The sequence below is a fragment of the Arachis stenosperma genome, chromosome 7, assembly GCF_014773155.1.
Source record: "Arachis stenosperma cultivar V10309 chromosome 7, arast.V10309.gnm1.PFL2, whole genome shotgun sequence".
Lineage (NCBI taxonomy): Eukaryota > Viridiplantae > Streptophyta > Magnoliopsida > Fabales > Fabaceae > Arachis > Arachis stenosperma.
The window spans coordinates 13,762,267-13,788,986 of record NC_080383.1 but is presented as its reverse complement, the minus strand read 5'-3'; the positions used below and the strand labels follow the sequence as shown (position 1 = coordinate 13,788,986).

At 30.8% G+C, this 26,720-nt stretch overlaps 2 protein-coding genes across 3 annotated transcripts in view; one reads left to right on the top strand and one right to left on the bottom strand.

Annotated features, from left to right (window-relative positions):
- The window catches only part of LOC130939430 (NAC domain-containing protein 83-like), a 69,736-nt gene that overhangs the window by 23,311 nt on the left and 19,705 nt on the right, over positions 1–26,720 (bottom strand). The gene's annotated exons all lie outside the window — the stretch shown is intronic.
- LOC130941631 (laccase-4-like) lies at positions 1,927–10,142 on the top strand. 2 transcript variants are annotated; one of them, XM_057870195.1, is made up of 7 exons: positions 1,927–2,138; positions 3,730–3,881; positions 4,740–4,984; positions 5,874–6,002; positions 7,039–7,335; positions 7,968–8,588; positions 9,757–10,142. In XM_057870195.1, exons 1-7 carry the CDS (start codon positions 2,028–2,030, stop codon positions 9,885–9,887), a joined length of 1,686 nt encoding a protein of 561 aa, XP_057726178.1. In that variant the 5' UTR covers positions 1,927–2,027; the 3' UTR covers positions 9,888–10,142. The 2 variants fall into 2 exon arrangements, with proteins under 2 accessions (XP_057726178.1, XP_057726177.1); XM_057870194.1 differs by having other exon boundaries at positions 7,036–7,335.

Genomic DNA, 26,720 nt, shown 5'->3' with positions numbered 1-26,720 from the left:
TATTGGTAACTGATTTTGGCGTATGAATAATATTTTTTATGAAATATACTTTTATATGTACCAAAAAGTAACTTGGTAAAACCTTGTGTGTTAGTGTGCACAAAAATATTTGGTCCTACAGATATGATAAGATAACCAAGAAGAACAGAGGACATTATTCACGTGGTGAAAATTCATAGCCTTGTGACGTAACATTAGTTTAATTTTTGTCAACCATTACATATAGGAGTAGCATTTTGGGAGAGGGTAAAAGTGAGATAAATGAGTATGTTGGACTCAAAAACGACAGAGGTTAAATATTTGTAAACGTGAAAAAATAACAAATAATATATATTTTTAATAATAGCGACATGTATATAAAATTATAAATAGTGGTCAACGTGAAGAAACTTTAGTTTTATTGATATGAACTGCTAACCACTCTTAAAATCTTTAGCTTTCAGGAAGGAACTTGTTTGATGTAATTATTATATATATATGTGTGCCGTTGCCACACATAAGTGCCAACTCTATTTATTATATCTCATTATCACAACAGTTCTTGAAAACCATAGTTCACCAAATAAGAGCTTATGTTGGGTTATTAACATCCTGATACTATTGTCGCATGTATGTGTCGCCTACTATATTAGTGCATTAATGCACATGCACTTCTTCAACGGCAAAGCCATAACAATAATCAACTTGTTAACTACGTTTCTTTCTCATAATGTACAAATATTTATATTGCTTTTTAATTTTTTTTTTATAATAAAGAGTTATTGTTTTAACTTTTAACTATTGACGCACGATCTGTATGTCGTGAATTAATTCCATATTAAAGAAGTCTTTTTTAATTTGTCTTTTGTTTTCTCTATGGAGATTATTAGAGTAATCTAGGTGTTGAATTATAGATTTTAAATCTTAAATTCTAAATTATATACTTAAATACTAAAATTGAGTAATGTCAGGCAACTAAAAATTAATTCTCAATATTTTCCCATTGTATTAAATTTTAAAATTAAGCCATTAAGATATTCAATATAATTATTATCAAATATATGGTTTGGTTGCAAATTACAATGAGTATAAACATAGGTAGCACTCTAAGAGTACACAATAAATAGTATCTCTATCTCTTTTCACTAAGCTAATAGAGCAAATTATTTATTAATTTTTAGGTTAAAGATTAATCTGCCTTAAATCTGAATTTTATTCAAGAGTTTTTTGTTTGCCAATAAATAATTGCATAAATAAAATGGAATTTAAACATCCGATATATGCTTAAGTGAACAAATTAAATAAATTAATAATTCGACTAATTTAAATTGATTAATTATAAACAACTAATTAATAACGTTCTAATGGCAATGTTTTTCATAGCTATAAATACATGTATATATAATGTACCATGTTAGGAAAACAAAAAAATACAGCCAGAATGACAATAATTAATAAAAGTTAAATAAAATAAGTTCTGGTTTTTTTTATTAATATTTTTTTTTGCTACAAAATATTTTAGTCCTTCAATATACATATACATTAATTATTTCACCAATATAATAATGGATAATATCGTATATTGGTGGCTTGAAGATCGTTGTACTTTACCATATATGAAGGTGGACCAAAGAAAAAGAAAATAGACACATATCATAACCCCAAAACACATACACACATATACAACTAGCTTAGCTTCAAAAAGTGTCCTAGTTTGATGGATATAACTACTTTATGTGATACACAAGTAAAAAATATAACAGAAATTTTATGGTCCTCATCTTTTGGGTTTTGTTGTTTTGGATTAATTTATACTTTACAATGTATATACAACTTACCTCTTAAGTATTCCTTCAACCAACTAATTAAAAGGACATTGTAGCAATGTGTATGAATATGTGTACACCTTTATATAAGGTTGTCCTTCATGTTTTAGTCTTGCATTGCATTATATTCTAGGGAAGAACATATCAAAATATACATAGCTACCAAAGAATTTGGAATCTAAAGTACTTGTAGATTATTATTACTCTCAAAAGGGGGCGGCTATGGCGGCGGCGGCGGCGGTGGCATTCGGAATTCGAACCATGCTACTTCTAGCGATTTGCATGCTTCCACTATCATCAGTGGAAGCCATGGTCCGCCACTACAAGTTCAATGTAGGTAGCTACATTGCATTTCCACTTATTTGAATAGATTTTAGTTTTGATTTAGAATAAAGTGAGAAACAAATTATTGAAGATTTATATTTCGAATAAATTAGTCTTCAAAAAAAAAGTATTAACGATGTCTTTTAGGATAATAAATGTAGATAAGTTAGTTCGAATTAAAATTTTTTATCCTGATTATAGGGACTAATTTAAAGATATTGTGTCTGCATTTTCTATCCAAAAAGATTTTGTTATCACTTTTTTTTTAAAGATTAGTTTGTCCAAAATATAAATTACCAGAAATTTATTTGTCATTTTACTCTTTCAATTATTATTATTACCACTTTAGTAATTAATCTAATAATAATTTTTTTGTATGCATGCAAATATATATATACACACATTATGGGTAAAAAGATTTGACCGCTGTCATTGTAACAAATACTTTTCTTGTTTATAAAAAATAACAAACTAATAAATCCTTTTATTACTCAACTTCCCATTATCATACTAGTAATTATCCATGTCAATGTCTTAAGCATTTTGTTTTTTTTTTTTCCTATGTCAATCATTGAATTATATATCTATCATTTTATATTATATTTTAAATATAAAAAGTGATAAAGAATCTTAATTTATTCTCTTAATTTCTAAATAAAAAAGTTTTAAATTTTGTTATTTTTTATGTTTTCAAAAAGTAATATGTATTTAAATTTTTATCTATTTAAATATTAAAAGAATAATTAAAAAAATAAATTAAGGCTTTAAATGCATATCCCTTGAGAGTCTTGACCCATCAATGATAGCCCCTGTTTCTAAATACATCAACAAAAAGTAGTGATATAAGATATAACTTCTTTAGGGGCGGTAAGCTTCCTTTTGCTTAATCATAACTTCTTTTCTTAATTCAGTTGTTTTATAGCTTCAATAAAACACAAAGTTGAAAATAGGAAAGTACCTAGTTAGATAGGAATATATAACATTTGATTCCAAAGGGGTGAAAAATGATTCACTGTTATAATGTTTTATGTATATAATATTTTGGTTAATTAATCAAACATACAATTTGTTCAATTGGGCATGTTGCATATATATATACATTGGGCCTTACCAAAAACATGTGTGCCTTGACGAAATTAAACAGCCAAGTGATGGTGAAATTGTTGAGCAAGGCAAGGAACTTAAAAAATTTGGTACATGCATGCTGCAGTTAGTTAGTTAGTTATACATTTTTGTTATTATTTTTGAAGAAATAACTCCTCATATTCCTATATGATGGAAATTAATTAACACTAATAATACGTGACCAGTAAATATTATTATTTTAGGTTAATATTTAATTAGCAATGATTTATACCAATATTTGCAGGTATTTGCATATAAAAAAATATTATTTAAATCTATATTTATTAAGATCTGTATACATGAATTAATACAATTTACATTTATATTTTTAAAAATTTACATGCATAAATTAATAATATTTATTTATTAAAAATAATTTAATATTTATATTGAATAAATAATAATCAAAATTACTAAAAACAGCTGGCTCCCTATCATTTTTGATTAATTAATTGGTTAATGAAATGTGTAATAGGTGGTTATGAAGAATGCTACAAAGTTGTGCTCAACAAAGCCTATTGTGACTGTAAACGGAAAGTTCCCAGGTCCCACCATATATGCTAGGGAAGATGACACTGTTCTTGTTAAGGTGGTCAACCATGTCAAATACAATCTTAGCATCCATTGGTAAGTACTAATTAGTGTTATAGTGTTTTTTTTTATCATTCTAAATAATATCCTTCTTTTTTCTACTACTTTTTTATTCTAGTTTTTTTTATTTAACAAGGATTAAATAAGATTTTGATTTTGATAAAATATGTAATTGTTGATTTTGTATTTTTTGTGATTTTAATCTTAAATTTTTTTTTTCGGTTAATAAAATTTATTTTGTTAAGAAAAAGTACAGGGTACTATTTCTTTATTATTAATTTTTTTAAATAACTTTTTTTTTACTAATATTTTTTTATCCATACTTATTAAGATCTCATTTCAATTTCAGATTCATATTATTCATCTCTCTCATGGCTTTCAACAAAATCACCACTAACTTTGAATATTCTATTTCATTTTTGAATATTCTTTTTAGTAGAATTTTGGATATTTTTTTATTATAAAATATTCATTTAAATATTAATATGAGTTAAAAATAAAATTTTAAAAAAATAACTGTTAACTGACATTGATTTGATAAACAGTTAGTTCTTTAGTTGTACTCTTTTGTTAAATGTTGAAGGGACTTATTGATATAAAAATTTATGGCAATATTTAACATACTAGTTAGTATTTAAAGTAGTGTTTGGTAGAGAAACAGAGACAAAAAAACTGAGATTGAGAAATAGAAACTAAAAGATAGAGATTAAAATAGAGACAAAAATTTTAATATCAGTCTCTAAACCAATAAATATAATACTGAGTTTCAATTTTCCAATTTCAGTATCTCAAAATAAACGCTACCTAAAAAAACAAATTAATATTAGAAACAAAAATAAAAAAAAAAAGGACAAAATTAAAAGTAAAAAAAATTGATAAATGAAAATTGGACAGGCATGGGGTGAAACAACTGAGAACAGGTTGGGCTGATGGGCCAGCATACATCACTCAATGCCCAATTGAACCGGGCCAAGCCTATGTTTATAACTTCACACTCACAGGCCAGAGAGGCACACTATGGTGGCATGCACATATCCTATGGCTTAGGGCCACTGTTCATGGTGCCCTTGTTATCTTGCCCAAGCTTGGAGTTCCTTACCCATTTCCCAAACCTAATAGGGAACAAGTTATCATATTGAGTAAGTTTAATAGCAGAATAAGGTATATTTGTTGTTTTAAAGTTTGTTAGAAATTTTAAAAATATTTTTAACTTTTATTTTATTTTAGTTTTGTCCTAAAAAATTTTTATTTGTATTAAATATACTTTTAACAGATAATTTTTTAAAAAATTTAAAATTAATTTAATAACAATTTCACAAGAACAACTTTTAATACAAGTGAATCAGATATAGTTGTTATACATTATTGCTGGATTAGTCCTAAATTTTTTAAAAATTTAGTTGTCAGGAATATATTTGATATAAATTAAAAATTTTAAGAACAAAATTAAAATAAAATAAAATTTAGAAATATTTTTAAATTTTTAACAAAATTCAAAAATAAAAAATATACTTTATCCTTTTGAATATTTTATAAGGTTTAATTAATATTTAGATTTTTTTATCTTTATAATTTGAAATCTTGTATTCGAGTCTTTATATTATTATACAAAAGTTTTCAATCATATAATTTAAACATTTCTAATCAAATTCCTATACCATGTCAATTTTTTCTCAATATATGGAAATTTAATTATAGAGTTTTGATTAAAAAAAATTAAATTTTAGGGATTAAATTAAAAATATATTAAATTATAACGATCTGATTAAAAATTATTATATAGTGTAAGTTTTTGTATTATAAATGTTTAAATTATAGCAACTTAATTAAAAATGGATTATAAGGATTTATAAAGTAATTAAACTTTTAATTATTATATCTAAGTATTACATTTTCTCTGGTTGTATGGTCAAGAATGAGAGAAAATAAAATCAAAATCAAAATTTTCCTTTGAACATATAGGCTAGTCAAATTAAATAGAATAGAGAATGAGTTTTTATAGTTTACCGAAATACTTTATTTGTTTAGGTGAATGGTGGAAATCAGATACAGAGGCTATCATAAATGAAGCTTTGAAATCAGGATTAGCACCAAATGTTTCTGATGCACATACAATCAATGGCCACGTAGGACCTATCCAAGGTTGTTCTTCAAAAGGTAATGAAAACCAAGTACCATGGCCTAGACCAAGTTAATATGACTTAAAATAACTATAGCAGTATAATAATTAAATTTAATTTTAATGCACTATTTTATATATATATTCAATTATATAATAATATTTTAATAAAAATAATTATTTTTTATATTAATTATATAAATAGTCATTTAAAAATAATAGATATAATTAAATAATTATATAAAATATTTACATTTTTATTGTGAATATATCAAAATTAAAATAAAAAAAATTGTATTAGGATTATAACATAAATATAATATACGAATACTGATATGGATACGAGATACGACATAATACAGGACACACAAATTTTAAATTTTTATTAAACATAGAGACATAATATATATATGAAATATAAGATATTTTGATATTTATTTGATATCAAAATATAAATTAATTTTTTAATTATTTTTAATGTTTTGTTTAATTATATAAAATATTTAAAATATTTTTTTAATAATTAATATTATTTTAAAATTAATTTCAATAATATATATTTAAAATAGGATCCCGCTAGGAAAACAATGAACTATTGAGTTACGAAATGAACATCCTCCATACTATGTAGAATAATCATCCAAGTATTAGAAGCTTAAACTGATTTTGGGATTTACCAAGGATCGAACTCTTGACCTTTCGGATTTAAGTCTCTAATACCATGTCATGATACCACTCATCCCAAAAGTTTCAGCTAATGAGAAAAAATAACACTAATGATTATATCTCTAATATTCTATAAACCTCCATTATACACATTGTACAAATATTCCACTAGCTCCTCATACTTTTCCTTTAAAATAAAGTTAAACATGCTAACACCAATAGAATTTAAATTTGGCCAAACGTACTCGAAAAAAATATTTTTTATTAAAATATTGTTTGACATAAAAAATATACATATCAAAAAAATATCAATAAATAGGATATTTAAAATATGTTTCATATGGGAATAAGATAACTCAGTAAAATGTAAAGGCTATGTCTGAGGCTCATTTATTTGTTGGGCAGCAGGGTTAACAGTGAAAGTGAAAGCAGGAGAGAGCTATTTGCTAAGAATCATAAATGGTGCGCTTAATGAAGAGCTCTTCTTCAAAGTAGCAGAGCACAAATTCACAGTGGTTGAGGTTGATGCCACATACATAAAACCATTCAACACAAACACTATTGTCATAGCACCCGGTCAGACCACAAATGTTCTTCTAAAAGCCAACCACAAAATCGGCAATTTCTTACTTGCAGCCTCTCCTTTTATGGACGCCCCCATCCCCGTTGACAACAGAACCGCCACTGCCACGTTACATTACCAAGGTATTTTAGTTTTTAATTTTCATTAATCAATATATATACTAAACTTTTGATATTTTCTATCAAGTATTTTACTCACATGCATGCACATATACACATTAATAATTTGTAAGTTTCAGTCAATAGTGGACTATTACACTAAACTAATCATTTTATCAACTTCTCTCTACATGTATACACTTTGAAGTTTGAACCATTATAATTTACATTCATATTATGTAGAATTTATATACAAATTTATAAAGAATATATAACATAAATTATTATATCTTAACTTTCTCTTACGATTACGTTAGATATTAATAATCCAAAATAGCTAGTTGTTGGTGCTCAATAGTCCTTCTTGTTCCTCAAAATCATAAATTAACAATTATAATTCTCACTTGAAATTCATCAATCCATCCAACTAAATCTATAATCATAATTACCCTAACAAAATCCCTGTCCTTTTTAAATTTTTAACATTGTTATCATTCATACGAATAAGGTGGAAATTCAGGTGCAGCCGTGCAGTTGACTTTACGTGAAGTTGATAGCTGAAAGCTGTTAGATGAAGTCGACTATCAACTTTACGTGAAGTCGACTGCACCTGAGTTTCCACCTACAAATAATTATATCTCTAATAATTTGTACAGGTACCCTTGCCTCAACCGTCACAACACTGACTTCCTTACCTCCGACAAATGCCACGGCGGTTTCCACCGCTTTTACAGAATCTCTAAGAAGCTTAAACTCTAAAGAATATCCGGCGAGAGTCCCTTTAAAGATTGACCATAACCTGCTGTTCACCGTCGGCCTCGGCATCGCACCTTGCGCCACCTGCGTAAACGGAACCAGATTGGTAGCAGACATCAACAACGTGACTTTCGTGATGCCAAAGATTTCTCTTCTTCAAGCAAAGTTCTTCAACATCAAAGGAGTTTTCACAGATGATTTTCCAGCAAATCCTCCAGCACTGTTTAACTTCACAGGGTCACAAGTAACGAATTTGAGAACCACAAAAGGGACCAGAGTTTATAGGGTTGGTTACAACTCTACGATTCAGTTAATGTTGCAAGATACTGGGATGATAACACCTGAGAATCATCCAATTCATCTCCATGGATTCAATTTCTTTGTGGTTGGAAAGGGGAAAGGGAATTTCAACCCTAATAAAGATACTCAGAAGTTTAATCTTGTGGATCCTGTGGAGAGAAACACGGTTGGTGTTCCCTTTGGAGGCTGGGTTGCCATAAGGTTCAGAGCTGATAATCCAGGTAAAATATAATAGGAACTATTACGTAATAAAATGAAAATTCACTTACAGTTATTTTTATGTGAAATTAATAATCGAAAATTATTAGACGATTTAATATATTTAACTAAAGGTGAAAATTTAAGTGCAATCGACTTCACGTGAAATTGATAATTGAGAGCCGTTAGATGATTTAATTGATTTGAGTATTTGACTAAATTTTCATCTAACGACTCTCAGCTATCAACTTCACGTGAAGTCAACTGTACCTGAATTTTCACCTTAACTAAATTCTCGTCTAACAATTTTTAATCATCGGTTTCGCACAAAAAAAACTACATGTAAATTTCTGCTTCGAAATAAACTACTATATTTTACCTTGAAAAATTAAAGTGCTAATAATTTTAACTATGAAAAATATAAATTAATTTGATACCATCAAATTTTGAGATTTTGGATAAAATTATACAAAGTGTTTGACAAAACTATCTAATAAATTATCTATTTTCGATAATTTTGTTAAATTATTCCATTTTTAATGAATGCAAAATTAGTTTACATTATTTTATGATTAAAATTGTTAATTCTCAAACACTCTAGTTTTGATCACTTGATGGATATAAAATGTAATATTTTAAACTTTAGTTTTAGCCATTAGGTTGTTTCATTAAACACTAGCGTGTGACAAAATACATGGCTCGTTAGTATTTAATTTGTCACGTTAACATTTAACGTAATAAACAAATAGTAGGACTAAAATCAAATTTCGTAAATTTTCTAGGTTTAAAAACAAAATACAGAAACAACAACGAAAATTTACATATTTTATTATAAGAACAACAAAAATAATTTCAACCTACTTTTTTTTTATGTTAATGTAAAAGAGTCTCATAAGTCATACAAATAATATAATTACAAATTTGCTAATATATTAGAGTTGAATAGTGATATTTAAATGATATTATATGATTACATGAATATATGAAAGATTTTATATCAAAATTAAATTGAAAAACAATAGAAAATAATATTGATATTTAAATGATATTATACGATTAAATAGTTGTATATATAAAAGATTTTATCATATGTCAAAATTAAATTAAAAAAAAATATATAATGATTTATTTGGATAACAACTACCTTTTTCTAAACAGTACATGATTTTTTCTTTTTTTTTTTCATTTTAGGTGTCTGGTTTATGCATTGCCATTTGGAAATACATACAACATGGGGACTGAAAATGGCATTTGTTGTGGATAATGGAAAAGGACCAAATGAATCTTTGTTACCACCTCCAAGTGATCTTCCCAAGTGTTGATGAGAATACTACAATAGTTATGAAGAAAATTATATAGATAGAGATGCCAAAAACAAAGGAACCACCAAGGCTAATATAACAAGGTTTTAATGGAGTGTTAAAAGGTGAAGATAGATGTGACTAAATAAGACTAGTTCAAATGTCTTCACTCTTTTCTTTTTCATTATATATATGTTGTATTGTTTTTTGTATTCTCATCTTTCTAGCTCTTTCTGAATAATATTTTTTGCTATATATGCAATTACTCATTCAAAATTGAAAGGATTTTAATTAGGAAGACAAAAAAAAAATAACAAGTAATAATTAATTAATACTAAATAAAATAAATTTTGATTTTTTTTGTTATCAAATATTTCTGTTTAATTTTGAACTCTTTGCTTTGCTTGTTGTTGTCCTAGAAGTTCAGTTATTATTATATCTATTTAAGTTTAATCTTTATGCAATAGAATTAATAAGGTTACTTATTCTGAAGTTTACACAAATCATTTAATTTATAATAAAAATTTAATTTTAATGTATTATTAATATAAAGCAACTTTAATTTACACGTGTATCTAATTATGTAACGACACATTATAAAAAATAACTATTATTTTCATTGACTATGTAAATGGTCATAAAAAAGCAGATATAATTATATAATTATTGTGTAAAATATTTTACACTGTCACTACATCAAATTTAAACTCTTATAATAATTAGACAATTAGGTATCTATTTGCAAGTATAATTGAAAGCAATACTTTAGAAGGAAATAGGAAGTTTTTTGAACAAGACAGAGATTGCAGATTAATTGAAAACATAATAGAGTGAAAATATGACAGATTATAGTGGCACTTAATGGTTGAAAATATATTGGCTATAAAAATTATAGAAAATTTTTAAATTAAGTTGCTATAGAATTGTTGAGTTGAATTTTATATGCTGACAAATTTATTATCTAATATCAACATCAACACCAATAGGCCTTTCTATACTTGAAAAAAAAAATTGGCGAGTTAGATTTATGTTTTTATTTTTTGCTTTATTTTCAGTATTTTTTATTTTTTATAATATATAAAAAATAAAAAATAAAAAATATTGAAAATAAACATACAAATCAAATACATCTTTATTAATTAACCCAATTCTTATCTGGCTATTATTTGATATGATAGTAAGGACGACTAGAAGGAACTGAATTATTTAGGGTTCATTTGCAAGGAAGCAATTAGACTTTGGGGAATCATATTTAATTTTTCAACAATTTTCTTTCTTTTTTTTTTCTTTAATTTGTTCCAAAGTAGTTTTATATTCACATAATGAGATCCTTGTCTGGCTGGATTTGCACGCTCGCACATGATGAGTGATGAGTTGTAGGTTCACACAAAACTCAAAGACTTGTAACTCAAATGAGGACTCAAACTTGAGAGTTGAAACCCCAAATCACATTGGCTGACTTTTTCCCAAAGCATCATTTGAAAAAAAGAATCTTTCCATTTTAGGAAAAATTATTTGGTGGTAGCTGGTGTGCCAACACCAATTATATTCATCATAATTTTATTTTATTTTTAAATATTCAAAGTTTGTTTTCTTTCCCCCTTTTTCTTTTTCTATTCAAGCGTCGTATGTGTTTTTATTTATTTGTTCTCATATGAAGATGGGTAAAAAATCATATTAAGCCAAATGAGTGAAAAAATAACGTAAATACGCCAAAGTAAAAATCGTTTCAGCAATAAGCCAGACCGCATTTTTATATAATTCGAACCAGCTTGGTTCGAACTCAAAATGGTAGTAATTCGAACCAGGGTGGTTCGAATTAGGTTATTTTATTTGTTAATAAATCGAACCAACCTGGTTCGAATTATGAATGAATGTAATTCGAACCAAGGTGGTTCGAATTATAGAGAGAAAGGGTTTCCGTGTAAATCGAACCGGGCTGGTTCGAATTACACCAATCATAGGTCGAACCAGACCGGTTTGAATTAGTGTGAGACTGACTGAGCTGTTTATCTATGGACGAGGCAGATCCGAATCGGCCAAAGAGGTGCGGCCTATGTCGCCAACCCGGCCTATGTCACCAATCATAGTTTGAACCAGACCGGTTTGATTGTTTATGAATAATGCAACACTTTCCGTGGATGCACAAGTTAATAAGAAAAAAATAATCACTAAACTGTTTCAAGATTCGTTGATCCTACGAAGTGAATGTCCCACAAGAGAAATAAAAAAAAAAACATAGGTGAACAGAGTACAACATAATAAAGTAAATGAACAAAATTGGTGGAGTGAAAAAATGGGTGACAAGACATAACACTGTCACCGAGTTTCAAATATGATGACGGAAAAGACTCTAACATGCCTGTTTGTTTGAAATGCTCTTCTTTCGGGTTAACTTAGCGGAGAAGTATTATTTAAAGACAATAATTAAAATAAATATTATTCAGTCATAAAAATTAAATATTGGAAACTGTCCAAACTATGGAAAAAAAAGTACAAACCACTATCATACATGATTGAACTTTAAAGAAAAAAATACATGAAACATGAATCATCTAAACAAATGCGACCCAGTGCCACAGCGACGGGGTACCCGTGCCCTCTGACCTCGGCGGATCAACGGCTCCTCATCCTCGATGTCATCCTCGTCATCCGGTGGGGCAGGCTGTGCTGGTGGCGCAACATGCAGGGGTGTCGCCGAAATCCCTGCGACAGACTGTGATGCAGCGGTGAAGGCGGATGGAGGAGTACCTCCGAGACAGAACTGGTGACCAGCGGATGAGGATGGAGGCTCATTCAGATCAACATCTAACGGGGCCTGTGTGCCCGAGGTCTGACCACCAGTGCGCGGAGTTGCGTCCCCCTGCATGATGGCGCTGATCTCGTCGAGGAAGCGTGGACTCCCAAAGTCCCCAACAAGCGTGTCTGACCCAATGAAGTCTGACCACTGTGATCCGGAGATGCGCCAAGGTGTCCCCCCCAGCTCAGGCTGGTCATCGGCTGGCACACCAACGAAGTAATCTCCAAGAGGGCCTGATCCGAGTACAGCATCACCTGTGTCAGCCCCGGCACCCATCCCTGCACCATACCACTCACCTGCATGACCATGATCGTGTGTGGTAGTACCAGCAGATGCAGCAGCCCCTGAACCACCCCCACCAACGGGCCGATGCTGATCGTCGGTGTCGTCCCGATGGTCAGGACGACCCCTCGCCCTACCTCGCCGGCCTCGTCCTCCGCCTCTAGCGGGACCGGCGTCGTAATCATCGTGCACACCAAGGTCAGGCCACCTCCACTCACGCTGGCTCCTCCGTGTCCCCACACCCATCCTCCTCTCAACCCTACGCCTGTCCGGCACGTCCTCAGGACGATCCATGTCAGGAACTCGCCCCGGACCCCGCTGTGAGGCCTCTAATGGAATAGGAACTGCTCTAGGATCCCCCAACTGCGACTCCGGAGACAAGAACCTCTTCCCATACTGACGCCACCAGTCAAGGAACGCATGCGAAGGACCGGGGTCGCCTACAACGTCGAACCTCAGCACACAGTCCTGACGAGAGTCCCAAAGGAGATGCCACCTCTGCAAAGTAGACGGGAACCATCGATCGCCGCCTCTACCGTCCTTGGACATCAAAAAGTCAATGTTCAGGGCGGGATGCGGAATGGGCTGAACCCCACCAAACTGCGGAAGAACACGATCTATCTGATGCCACTCTATCACAGCAAAGTAGATCAGCGCCGTAACAGAGCGCCACAACGCCATATGCCGAGGCTCCAAAACCTCTGGATGCACAACCTGAAGTACGTCCGGAGTAGTATACGGCATCCATAGAAACTGCAAAAGGAACTCACCCTTGTCAGGGCAACTTTATCACACAACTAGAAATGCTAGATTCTAAAAGGAGACTTGTTAAGTAGCATACTCACCTCCCCATCCTGTAACCGGTCTATCATGAGCCTCCACATCTGCACTCTAGGACCCTTCTCGCTCCCGGAAGGGTTGTAACCTGACCATCTGCACCATACACATTTGTTACATGAACAGAAATATTAATGACTACGCAGTTATGTATGTCAAATTGAAATAGAGAAGGCATAGTATAGTACCTGGATGCCAATGGCCAGCTCGACTCCTCATATCCTGCAGGCCTAAAACGAGGAAAGCGCCAAAAGATCCAAGACTGGAGCAGCTGAAGCGGGCCCGCTAACTTGACAACATGTCTGTTCGCCACTCGGCACATGCACCGGTACAACCAAGCCAGTGCGGCAGAACCCCAGCTGTAGGTACCCAGCTCCTCCAGCCTAGCTACGTATGGGAGCCATCTGATGTGAATCCGGTTCCTGGACTTGTCCGCAAAAAGCTGCGTGCCCAACAACATCATGATGTACGCACGGGCATAACGGCGCACAGTCTCATCATCAGCATCCTCAGGGCACTCCCCGAAGGTCTCCTGAAACCAGCTGCAGTTCACTGCGTACTTCTGAACCTGGCTGGGAGGAGGTATAACTCCGAGCAACTCCTGGAACCAGACCCAGGCTGGACGGCCACCCTCGATGTACATATGGAACTCAGACAAGCACCCGCTCACGTAACGGCCGTCCACTGGCAAACCCAGCTGGTATGCCACGTCCTGGAGTGTGATGGTGCACTCTCCGAACGGCATATGGAACGTGTGCGTCTCTGGATGCCATCGCTCTACGAAAGCACTGACAAGGGCCTCGTCTAGCCGGAACCATCGGTCGTTCAGCCTTGCAAGATGGTATAGACCTGCCATCTGCAAGTACGGAACGTATCTGTCATCAAGTCGCATGCCCTGCTGCCGCCGCATGCTCCTAATGCATCGCTGGGGCTGCTCACAAAATGAAACGCTCAGTGAGAACAGGCTTAAAATCCAACCACAACCATAAGCAGCACGATAAATCATCAACATACCATGCTGCTAAATAAGACCGCATAACATTAAATGAAAGATAACTAACTGGAAAACAAATCCATAGACCGCACAACTAAACCGCAAAAACAAACCAGCCTAACGAGAAACAGCTTAACTAAACCGGTTTACGTAAAAGAGCTACGGTAAAACAACTAGCATAAACCACTAACATAAACCACTAACATAAACCACTAACATAAACCACTAACATAAACCACCAACATAAACCACCAACTGAAACCACTAACTTAAACCACTAGCATAAACCACCTACATAAACCACTAGCATAAACCACTAGCATAAACCACTAACATAAACCACTAACATAAAACCACTAACATAAACCACCAACATAAACCACTAACATAAACCACCAACATAAACCACCAACAGAAACCACTAACTTAAACCACTAGCATAAACCACCTACATAAACCACTAACATAAACCACTAACATAAACCACCATCTAACCCACATGCAAAACCACTAAGGCACAAATGCCTCTAGAATAAAAAATATTTTCGTACTAACCTCCTCGTCGATGACCCCGGCTATATGAGCGACTCCGTCCAAGCGATATAACCGTGCCGGATCGTCCCCCATGAGCACAGTATTCCGTTCAGCTATTATTCGGAGAGAATCTCGGTCATTTTCTCTAAGATTTTGTGGGGTAGGGGGGAGGAATAAGAGTTCGAATGAGGGTGATTCGAACTCCTTATATAGCCGAATCAAGGGTAATTCGAACCAGCTTGGTTCGATTTATGAAGGATCTCTCCAAGGGTAATTCGAACCAGCTTGGTTCGAATTATATGCATTGCAAACTTAGCCGTAGTTCGAACTAGCCTAGTTCGAATTACGTGGGATTGGAGTTCGAACCACCTTGGTTCGAATTACGTTGAAATTTTAACCTGTAATTCGAACCACCCTGGTTCGAATTACTACCATTTTGAGTTCGAACCAAGCTGGTTCGAATTATATAAAAATGCGGTCTGGCTTATTGTTGAAACGATTTTTGCTTTGGCGTATTTACGTAATTTTTCCACTCAATTGGCTTAATATGGTTTTTTACCCTATGAAGATGGAGTCACTTTCTCTTTCAACACCTGCCCCATCCCCACAGTGCCACCAAAGGACACCATAATAATAATTGAAATCTTTAAAAAATCTTTTTTTTTAAATTCATTTAAAATTTTTAAAATATCTTTTTTTTTAATTTATTTAAAATTTTGTGTTAATTAACATTAATTTTGTTCTTTTTTTTTTTAAAATAAAGTATATTTTACAAAAATAATCTTTATCAAAAATTTTGTATTTTATGATTAAAGAAGAGTGTATATTTTACAAATAAAGAGAACGAGAGTATTATTTTAACATCTTTGAGAGAAGATGAGTAAAATTTTTTTTAATAATAATAATAATAATAATAATATATTATATGATTAGTAAATATTTTTTTAAATATTTAATTAATAATAATTTATATTCATATTTACAAAAATTTTATACATAAATAAAAATATATATAATTTACATTTATATTTATCAGAATTTATACACATAAATTAATATAGTTTGTATTCATATTTTTTAGAATTTGTATATATAAATTAATAAAATTTATTTGTTAAAGACAATTTAATATTTATATTAGTAAAATATGAAAAGATATTAAAAATTACTGATTTAAAGAGTTTTTCTAATAATAATAATAATAATAATAATAATAATAATAATAATAATAAATAATGCATTGCTAAAACCAAAATAAAAATCATGCCACTTAATACTTACATTATTTTATATTTTTTTATATATAATTATATATGGTGTGTGGGCTATAATAATTCAAAGTACTTGTTTAAGAATGTCTTTATTTTATTAGTATACTTTATAATTAATTGTTTCTGGTAGTGGTGGCTTGGCATTTTCTCTTAAATATATATTAATCATTGTTGTTTTGTTTTCATTCTTTCCATATTAGCATATAGCAGATATGACTCAATAATAAGTGTACTACTGGATTTAACTTTTAAAAATGCTAGAGGCGGTATTTTTAGTAACAAATAAAGAATTAGTTCATAGTGGTTTAAATTTAAGATAAATATAACAAAAGGTTAATCTCCTAAAATTCTTATAAATTTTATATGTGCTTTAATTTTATACAAATATTCAATTATATGTTAATGTATTATACTGGTTAAAATTAAATATTTGATTTAATGATATATATATATATATATTATTTCAAAATATATAATAATATAAACACAAAAATTTAACTAAATAGTAGTATAGAACTTTTTTATGTACAATATAATCATCAAAATCATTATATATAAAATTAAACAAAATATTAAAAAATGTTTAATATAATATTCAGATGGGTTAGTTTATGTATTTAAATTTAAATCTTTTACACTTTGGAAGAATAAAATGAACAGGTGAAAACAAAATGAGCGTGACAATCTATTTGGCACTAAAGAATATTTAATGATGTTATGTTGGGGTTTTGTGTTTGATCTTGGCAACACCATTATTTGTTCCATGCTGTTAACAACAAGCACTATTCAAATAAGGGAATATTAAAAATTTAAAGGACAAATAATTTTTTGTTCACTTTATTTTGTTCTCCCAAGAAGTTAATGCATGCACTCTGATCTACTGATGAGTACAAAACAATGAGAAAATGTTAAAAAAATCATGGTCAAAAAATAAATAAAATAAAGAATACTCTTTTCAATATAAAATTAATTAGTAGTTAACTAATCTTGCATCTCTCTTAATTAAGAACAGAAATCTAGAATATTAGCATGTAGATAACACGTGAGAATAATTACTCGTACAGAAGTACTTGACAATAGCTAAGAAGCTTATGATAATTAATTACTCTTAAATTACTTAGTGTATTAGATTAATTAGACTCGTGCTCATTATAATGATTGTGGCGCTATCAGTTTAGTTAGTTGTTTAATTATTTTAGTTAGTGCGTGTTGGTAGCAGTTTAATTCCCTGAACCCCAAAAAAAAAGAAAAATAATAATTCCCTATATAAAATTTCGTTCTTAGCCAGGTCATAATAATAAGAAATTACTATTGTTGGGTGAGCCATACTTAACGTAAGAACTCAAATAATCGGACTAAATGTAGAGCAATACTTGTAATAATTGCAATCAATTGATGATGCAAATATTCATAAATTTACCTATATTTTAACGAAATTTAAAAAAAAAATCATAAATTTAACTATTTTAGAAACGATTATGTTAGAATCCAAATGTTTTTATTAACTAAATCCAATTAAATTGGCTTAAACTCATAAAAAATTATTCATACGATGTATACGTGAATCACATATTTCTTCTTTTTATTCTTTTTTTTCGCGCGTTTTCTCTTTATCGTCGTTCTTTTATTGCTATTGTTATTGTTGTATTTTTATTTTGTCTTCTCCTCCTCCTCTTTCTCATGGTGTTAATGCAAAAAAAATTATTTGATTTTTTCATATTTTTTATTTTGATTTAGGATGAAATAAGAATAATTATAAGAAGGTAAAAGAACAAGGAAAAGATAAATAAAATGACAATAGTAACAAAGATCGAAGAAGAGGAGAGAGAGGGAGAATTTTAAATTGTTCAAATTTTATTAAAAAATAACACTAAAATCTTTTAATCGTGACACGATATTTTTTAATTTTGACATTGAATTTTTTTAACCGTCATACTAATTTTTTATTAAGAGGATAAAACAAGAATAGAAGATGAAGAAGGAAAAAAAAGATGATAAAGAAAAGAGAAACAATAATTTTAAATTCTATAAAATTTATCAAAAAAATAATATCAAAACTTTTTAACTTTAACATAAAAAATTTTTTAATTTTAACACGAAATTTTTTAATCATAACACATAAAATCTCTTAACCAATTAAAAGTTGTTAGAAACAAAAACGTTAAAATACTACTTATTAACAAAACCTTAATATTAAGGAAATAATAATTGAAAATTATCTTATTTAATAGGTTTAATTACTCTATTAATTTTTATTGTTTTACTAAATTTTTAATTAAATTTCTATATTGTTTTTACTTTTGTAATTAAGTCATTTTTATGTAAAAAATATTAAAAAGATATTTTTTTTAAAACACATGTGGTCAAAGAGCTAGTTAGATTTTTAATTATAAATCTTTTTAATTTATAAAAAATATTTAATTAATTCTAATATTTTTTACACTAGAAAGGACACCTAATTATAAAATAAAAATAATGTAAGCACCCAATTGAAAGAAAAAAAATACAAAAATCTAATTACAAATTTAATAAAATTATAGAGATCAACAGAATAATTAAACTTATTTAATATAATATTTATAATTTTGTATATATAATATTTATAAGTACACATTTATTACCTTTAAAATTATTCAATTATTTTAACAGTAATTAAAGAATATAAAAAAAACTTTAAACTATTCTAAATTAACTTTTTATTGTCCCTCCAGCAATTTTTTTAACAAAATCCATGTGAGTGTTTGACCTCTTTTCATCATTAATTAGTATGCTCTATATATATTAATGTATGTACAGTACATATGTATTCGTTAATAAAAATTCTGCATCAAAAACTGCAAAAATAATCTAAGAAAAAAGAAATGTGGTATATACAAGTGTAGTAAGAAGAGTAAATATGTATGTATCTATATTATTTTTTTTTTCTAGTTGTTATCGATGTAATATTATTCACATGAAAATTACATTAATTTTAATTATTTATACAAAATTCATCAATGATCCAAATATATATATATATATATATATATATATATATATATATATTGATTCTTCATTAAAGACTAAGGTAGATGCATAAACTAATTAGATTGGTCAAAGAAGCTTGATGTGGTAGAGCAAGTTGCATGGAGAGTTGATGAGTAATATAAAATATAAAAATGAGAGAGAAGAAGCAATAATTGGAGAGAAGAAAAAAAAAGAAGAGAATTGGGAGATGGATGTGCAGTGGCTGAGCATAGTGGCACACTAATGAAGCCATTGAATAGGGACACATCCACATACTCGCATTATTCGAGGAACAATCCCATTCCAAGAACCTACTTCTTATTATTAAAATACTCATCTTGCATACATGTGACTTTTTCTTCTTTAAAAAAATAAAGAAAATAACAAATAAAAACAAAATCTTTATTAATAGTACGTTGAATACATAATTAACATGTGTAAATTAGCTATTATTAGAGGTAACATAGCTGCGTTTTCTGATTAAAAAGGCTCATCAGTTTAATCTTGAATTTATACACTTTTATTTAGATTTTGTGTTTTTAAAACAGTAATAGTTTCCGATGTCAGAATTTTATAATATGAAAAGTGATTAAGAATCTTAATTTATTCTCCTAATTATCTTTTTAATTTTTAAATATAAAAGTTTTAAATTTTTTATTTTTTATTATTTTCAAAATAAATTAGGACTCCACGTTCTTATAATATATACTGATATTTTAAACAAGTACTCTGAATGGTTAATTGGTTTTAAAATAATTATATGAAAAATATATATTAAAAAAATTAAAAATATCCTTCGTACTCTAAAATTAGTTACTAAAATTAGTTATTAATATATTTGATTATAAATATATACATGTGTGATTTAATTTATTTTTAATGTATAATTATATTTTAACATATATCTTATACTGATGACTAATTTTTGTGACTGATTTTAGTATACACGTAATATAATAATCATAAAAAATTAATTAAATGAATTGTGTTCACGGTTATAATTTCATGATGAATAAAAAAATGTTTTAATATATATATATATATATATATATATATATATATATAATTAACGACTATTAATTATAACAAATAAATAAAAAATGTTATTGATGAAAAAGACAATTCATGTCATTTTAAAATAAGAAATAGAAGATTATTTTAAAATATCAATTCGAAAGAAAATTAAAAAAAAAGGTTTACAACCAACCAAAGGAGTACTACCCAAACAGAAAATTAGTAAGGTTTTGTATTTATTGTTTTAAAGACTTGACTTATATTTTTGTTATCTATCTGCCGACAATGACACTTTCTGCAATAAACCAAACTACGTAAAATCAAGTATTCATCTTTCAAAGGGTAAATAATAATGCCAACTAATAAAAGCAGATCACTATCCATAATAGTATATAGACTCTATTTATTTAAGCACCTAAGATTGGGAGTTATTAATTAATTAAAAAAATTATTTTTTTATTGTGTTTAGTAAACTTTTAATAATAAAAATAAAAATAATTTTAAAAGATATAATTTATATTTTTTAAGAGATTTTTTATTTAAAAAAAATATTTTTAACATAATAAATAAATTAATATTTTTATATTTTTGTACTAAAATATAATTGTTAAATAAAAAAAATTATTTTTATATAAAATATTCAAACATAAAATTATTTTTATTTTTTAAAATATTTTTAAAAAATTACTTAAAAATAGAAAGTCACCCAAAAAACAAGCCTTAATAAATATACAAGTGTTTTTTTTTTCACCTAAAGAAAGTTTTAATAAAAAGTAAATTAAATATAATTTTTTATGAATTGAATATATTGATGAAAAATAAACTTTTAATTTTATTATTTTAACCAATATTTTTCGACACTGTTTAACAAAATCTTTGACACTTATTACTAATAACACAAATAATAATTTTTTATAATAAAGAATTTCTTATATCTTTCAAATAATAAATATATTATAAAATATAAACTATTACTTTTACACTTTTAATTAACGATTTTAAAGTACTTTCTGATTAATTAAATTCATTATGAAAAGAAAAATTATTGGTACTTGTAGTGCGTGAGAAAGGAGCGTCTGCCTTGAGTTGTAAGAATGAGAGCGGAGCGTGGTGGCCACGCACGGCGGTGCTCCTCCACGGTGAGTGGTTGGAACTTGGAAGGAATGAAATCAAAAAAAGAAGTAATGTACTATCAACTTACAAACTTATATTAAATAATTAAATTTTATAAATATAATCGTATATAGTATTAATATTATCTCATAACGATACATATGAATAATTGTTACCTTTGTTTATGAAGCATATATATTAAGCTCGGTAAAATTTGTTGAAGAGGGGTTGGTAATTTTATAAAACACAGATATATTACTTTGTATGTTGGAAATAAAAGAACTATACATTTGTATTTGTAATTTTAAAAAAGAATTTCGTTAGAGAGTCAAAGAGTTTTTGTATAATGTGTACAATGAGCTATTTATTTGACTTAATATGAGTTAAAAAATGAAGTTCTAAAATAAAATACTATTAATTTCTCAAACACAATACATCTATATTATCCAGAATAACCATCCGGATATCAAGGATAATAAATATCCGATATCTTACTGAATCAAATATCTCTATACCCCCATTATACATATTGTATAGGTACTCCATTGACTTCCTATACTTCTTTTTTAAAAAATTAGCGATACTTTTTTAAAATATCTAAAGAGATATTTTTTAAAATTGGTTTGTGTTTTTTGAAATTTAAAAAGATAATAATATAAATTATATATTAATTAATATTTATATTTATTCTTAATTAAATTATTAATATCAAATTTTAATTCACAATTAATTTTTGTTATTTATATCTATTATGATTATTTTAAATTTAAAAATAATTTATTAAACACAAATTATTGTTGTTTGTGTTTATTAAAAATTACCTTTAATTTAGTTTAGCAAACATAGGTTACTATAATTTTTTTAACAAGATTGCTACTCCAAACTACATAATTATTCTAAATTTTGCAAAATACATGCATTCATATCTTGGCCTAAAATATAAGCCAGGTTCAAATCAGAGAAAGCCCAGAAGACAGCTATTGGATAATCAACTTTTTCAGAGGTCGGACTGAATGCTACAAAATGATTACTTCCCCTCTAAAAGAGTTATAACTAACGCCTATTATCTCACACCTACTTCTAGATGAGAGATCTCAACAACCTCTACTTAAAGGGGATGGTTATCCACCACCAATAGTGGAGCCACTCCAACGGTAGTTATTGGTTCATCACCTATAAATACATTGACACCCCTCAGGTATACTTAAGATCCAAATACACTAACACCCCACCTCCTCACGAGGAACTCGGACGGCGGTACCTCGGCGCGAGATTAGTCGAGCACAGCCTCACTCGGAGTCTGAATTCAACCCAGTTTCAGGTAACCCACGAAATATTGGCGTCGTTGCCGGAGACCTGGAAGTTAACACCCCATGGCAGACGATCACTTTGAAGACGGACATATAATGTCCGAATCAGAACTAGAGCACCAAAATGTAGGCAACGATGACCAAGCCATCGTGATACCCCCTTAGAGAACAAAAGAACCACATGGTGAAGGCACCTCAGAAAACCCTCCTCGTAGAAGAATTCATTCTGAGATTCACCACCCAGAGGATGAAGATCAATCCTATTCTACGGAACTTATGGGACTACTGCACGGACGCCACAGCCGACTCGAACAACTCAATCAAGAGATAGAGCGACAAAGAGAGGCAGAGAAAAATATGAGGAAAGAAATTAAACGACAAAGAGAATTGGAAGAAAAGTTCTTAAAACTGGAATCCGACCTTCGAAGTAGGAACCGACGCGCAGTTGGGGAAGACACCCCACTTGGAGGAAAAGACTCTTTCATCGAAGACATCTTGCGGACAAAGGTTCTTAGAAACTTTAAAAGCCCCGATATGAGCATTTATGATCGAACGACCAATCCGAGGCACCATTTGAGTAATTTCAAGAGTCGGATGTATTTGGCTGACGCCTCAAATGCGACCCGTTACAAGGCCTTCCCAACAACCCTTACCAAGTCGGCCATGAAGTGGTTCGGTAGCTTGCCACCTAGGTCAGTCACTAGCTTTAACGACCTTGCAAGGAAATTTCTCACCGGATTTTCAATTCAAGAGGACAAGGTTAAACATGCACCTAGTCTGCTAGGAGTCAAACAAGAGACTGGAGAATCCCGCAGAGATTACATAGAGAGATTCAACAAGGTATGCCTGGAGATCCAAAACTTACCCAAAGAAGCAGTAAAATGGGGTTAGTCAATGGTCTCCGAGAAGGGCCTTTCTACCATTCTATCTCAAAGCGGCATCCGACCTTTTTAAATGAAGTACAAGAGCGAGCCAAAAAGCACATCAATATGGAGGAAAATGCCAGGCTATGAGAACCTAATTTCAGACAAACACATCCTTATCAAGCTCGAGAAAAGGAGAAAGATCCCAAGAAGAGGAAGAATACAACCCGGAGAAATCGAGGAGGTACCACAATTACACCCCACTGCGAGTTTTTTTTGTGGATGTTTATAGAAAAATTTGCCATACCGAAAAACTTCTCCCTCCTCGTCCAATTAAAAATAAGAGGAGTAGAAGTCGTACTAAATATTGTGAGTACCGAACATTCTACCATTGACTATTAGGACCTAAAAAATGTGATAGAAAAATTGTCCAGAGAAGGTCGGTTGGATAAATATCTCATAGAAAGGTCAGACAGTCAGAAAAAGAGGAAAAGGGACGACGAAGACACTGGCCAAAGAGATCGGCCCACCCAAACTCCAAAAAGACATATGCACATGATAGTAGGTGAATTTGCCGAAGGCAGACTAACTAAGTCGTTCCGAAAGAGACACCTAAAAGAAGTCTACCAAGTGAAGAAAGAAATTCCTGATTTTCCGATCCTACCATTTCTATTACCCGGACATGATGACCCCGTGGTAATTACCATGATACTTGCTAATGCAAATCTTCATAGGTCCTTGGTATATCAAGAAAGCTCAGCTGACATTCTATTCAAACCTGCTTTCAAAAAACTAGGATTGGAAGAAACAGAACTAAAGGCATACTGGTGCGCGAAATTGTGAACAATACTTTTTCACAACTCTCATAATCCCCGGTAATGGCTCCAAAAACGTGGTAGCTCAATACCATGGCATTACACAACTTCGCACAACTAACCAGCAAGTGCACTGGGTCGTCCAAGTAATACCTTACGTGAGTAAGGGTCGATCCCACGGAGATTGTTAGCATTGAAGCAAGCTATGGTCATCTTGTAAATCTTAGTCAGGCAAACTCAAATGTATATGATGATGATGAATGAAAATAATAGAATATAAAGATAGTGATACTTATGTATATCATTGGTGTAAGAGCTTCAGACAAGTGTATGAAGATGCCTTCCCTTCCGTCTCTCTGCTTTCCTACTGTCTTCATCCAGTCCTTTCTTACTCCTTTCCATGGCAAGCTCGTATAGGGTTTCACTGTTGTCAGCAGCTACCTCCCATCCGCGCAGTGAAAGCTAATGCACGCACTCTGTCACAGTGCTGCCAATCACCGGTTTGGTTCCCTCCCCTACCGGAATAGAATCACTCTTTTGCGTCTGTCACTAACGCCCAGTAGGTTACAGGTTTGAAGCACGTCACAGTCATTCAATCATTGAATCCTACTCAAAATACCACAGACAAGGTTAGACCTTCCGGATTCTCTTGAATGCTGCCATCAAGTCCTGCCTTTACCACGAAGACTCTGATCTCACGGAATGGTTGGCTCGTTTGTCAGGCGAGCACTCGGTTGTCAGGCGATCAACCATGCATCGTGCAATCAGGAATCCAAGAGATATTCACTAAGCCTCGGATGCTTGTAGAACAAGAATGGTTGTCAGTCACCTTGTTCATGGGTGAGAATGGTGATGGGCGTCAATCATCACCTTCATCAGGTTGAAGAACAAGTGATATCTTGGACAAAGAACAAGCGGAATTGAATAGAAGAACAATAGTAATTGCATTAATACTCGAGGTACAGCAGAGCTCCACACCTTAATCTATGGTGTGTAGAAACTCCACCGTTGAAAATACATAAGAACAAGGTCTAGGCATGGCCGAATGGCCAGCCTCCCAAAGAGGGTTCAATCCTCAAAACATGATCAAAAGATCTCCAGATTGAAAAGTCTCTAATACAATAGCAAAAGGTCCTACTTATAGAAAACTAGTAGCCTAAGGTTTACAGAGATGAGTAAATGACATAAAAATCCACTTCCGGGCCCACTTGGTGTGTGCTTGGGCTGAGCAATGAAGAAATTTCGTGTAGAGACTCTCCTTGGAGTTAAACGCCAGCTTTAGTGCCAGTTTGGGCGTTTAACTCCCAATTAGGTGCCAGTTCCGGCGTTTAACGCTGGAATTTCTTGAGGTGACTTTGAACGCCGATTTGGGCCATCAAATCTTGGGCAAAGTATGGACTATTATATATTGCTGGAAAGCCCAGGATGTCTACTTTCCAACGCCGTTGAGAGCGCGCCAATTGGGCTTCTGTAGCTGCAGAAAATCCACTTCGAGTGCAGGGAGGTCAGAATCCAACAGCATCTGCAGTCCTTTTGAGTCTCTGGATCAGATTTTTGCTCAGATCCCTCAATTTCAGCCAGAAAATACCTAAAATCACAGAAAAACACACAAACTCATAGTAAAGTCCAGAAAAGTGAATTTTAACTAAAACTAATAAAAATATACTAAAACTAACTAGATCATACTAAAAATATACTAAAAACAATGCCAAAAAGTATACAAATTATCCGCTCATCACAACACCAAACTTAAATTGTTGCTTGTCCCCAAGCAACTGAAGATCAAATAAGATAAAAAGAAGAGAATATGCAATGAACTCCAAAAACATCTATGAAGATCAGTATTAATTAGATGAGCGGGGCTTTTAACTTTTTGTCTCTGAATAGTTTTGGCATCTCACTCTATCCTTTGAAATTCAGAATGATTGGCTTCTTTAGGAACTCAGAATCCAGATAGTGTTAGTGATTCTCCTAGTTAAGTATGATGATTCTTGAACACAGCTACTTATTGAGTC

Bases quoted from the DNA above. Each gene is read 5' to 3' on its own strand.
- LOC130941631 (XM_057870194.1), top strand. From the start codon at position 2,028: ATGGCGGCGGCGGCGGCGGTGGCATTCGGAATTCGAACCATGCTACTT. The intron at 4,985-5,873 runs GTAAGTTTAATA...TTATTTGTTTAG, and splicing joins GGAACAAGTTATCATATTGA to GTGAATGGTGGAAATCAGAT. The intron at 6,003-7,035 runs GTAATGAAAACC...TTTGTTGGGCAG, and splicing joins CCAAGGTTGTTCTTCAAAAG to CAGGGTTAACAGTGAAAGTG.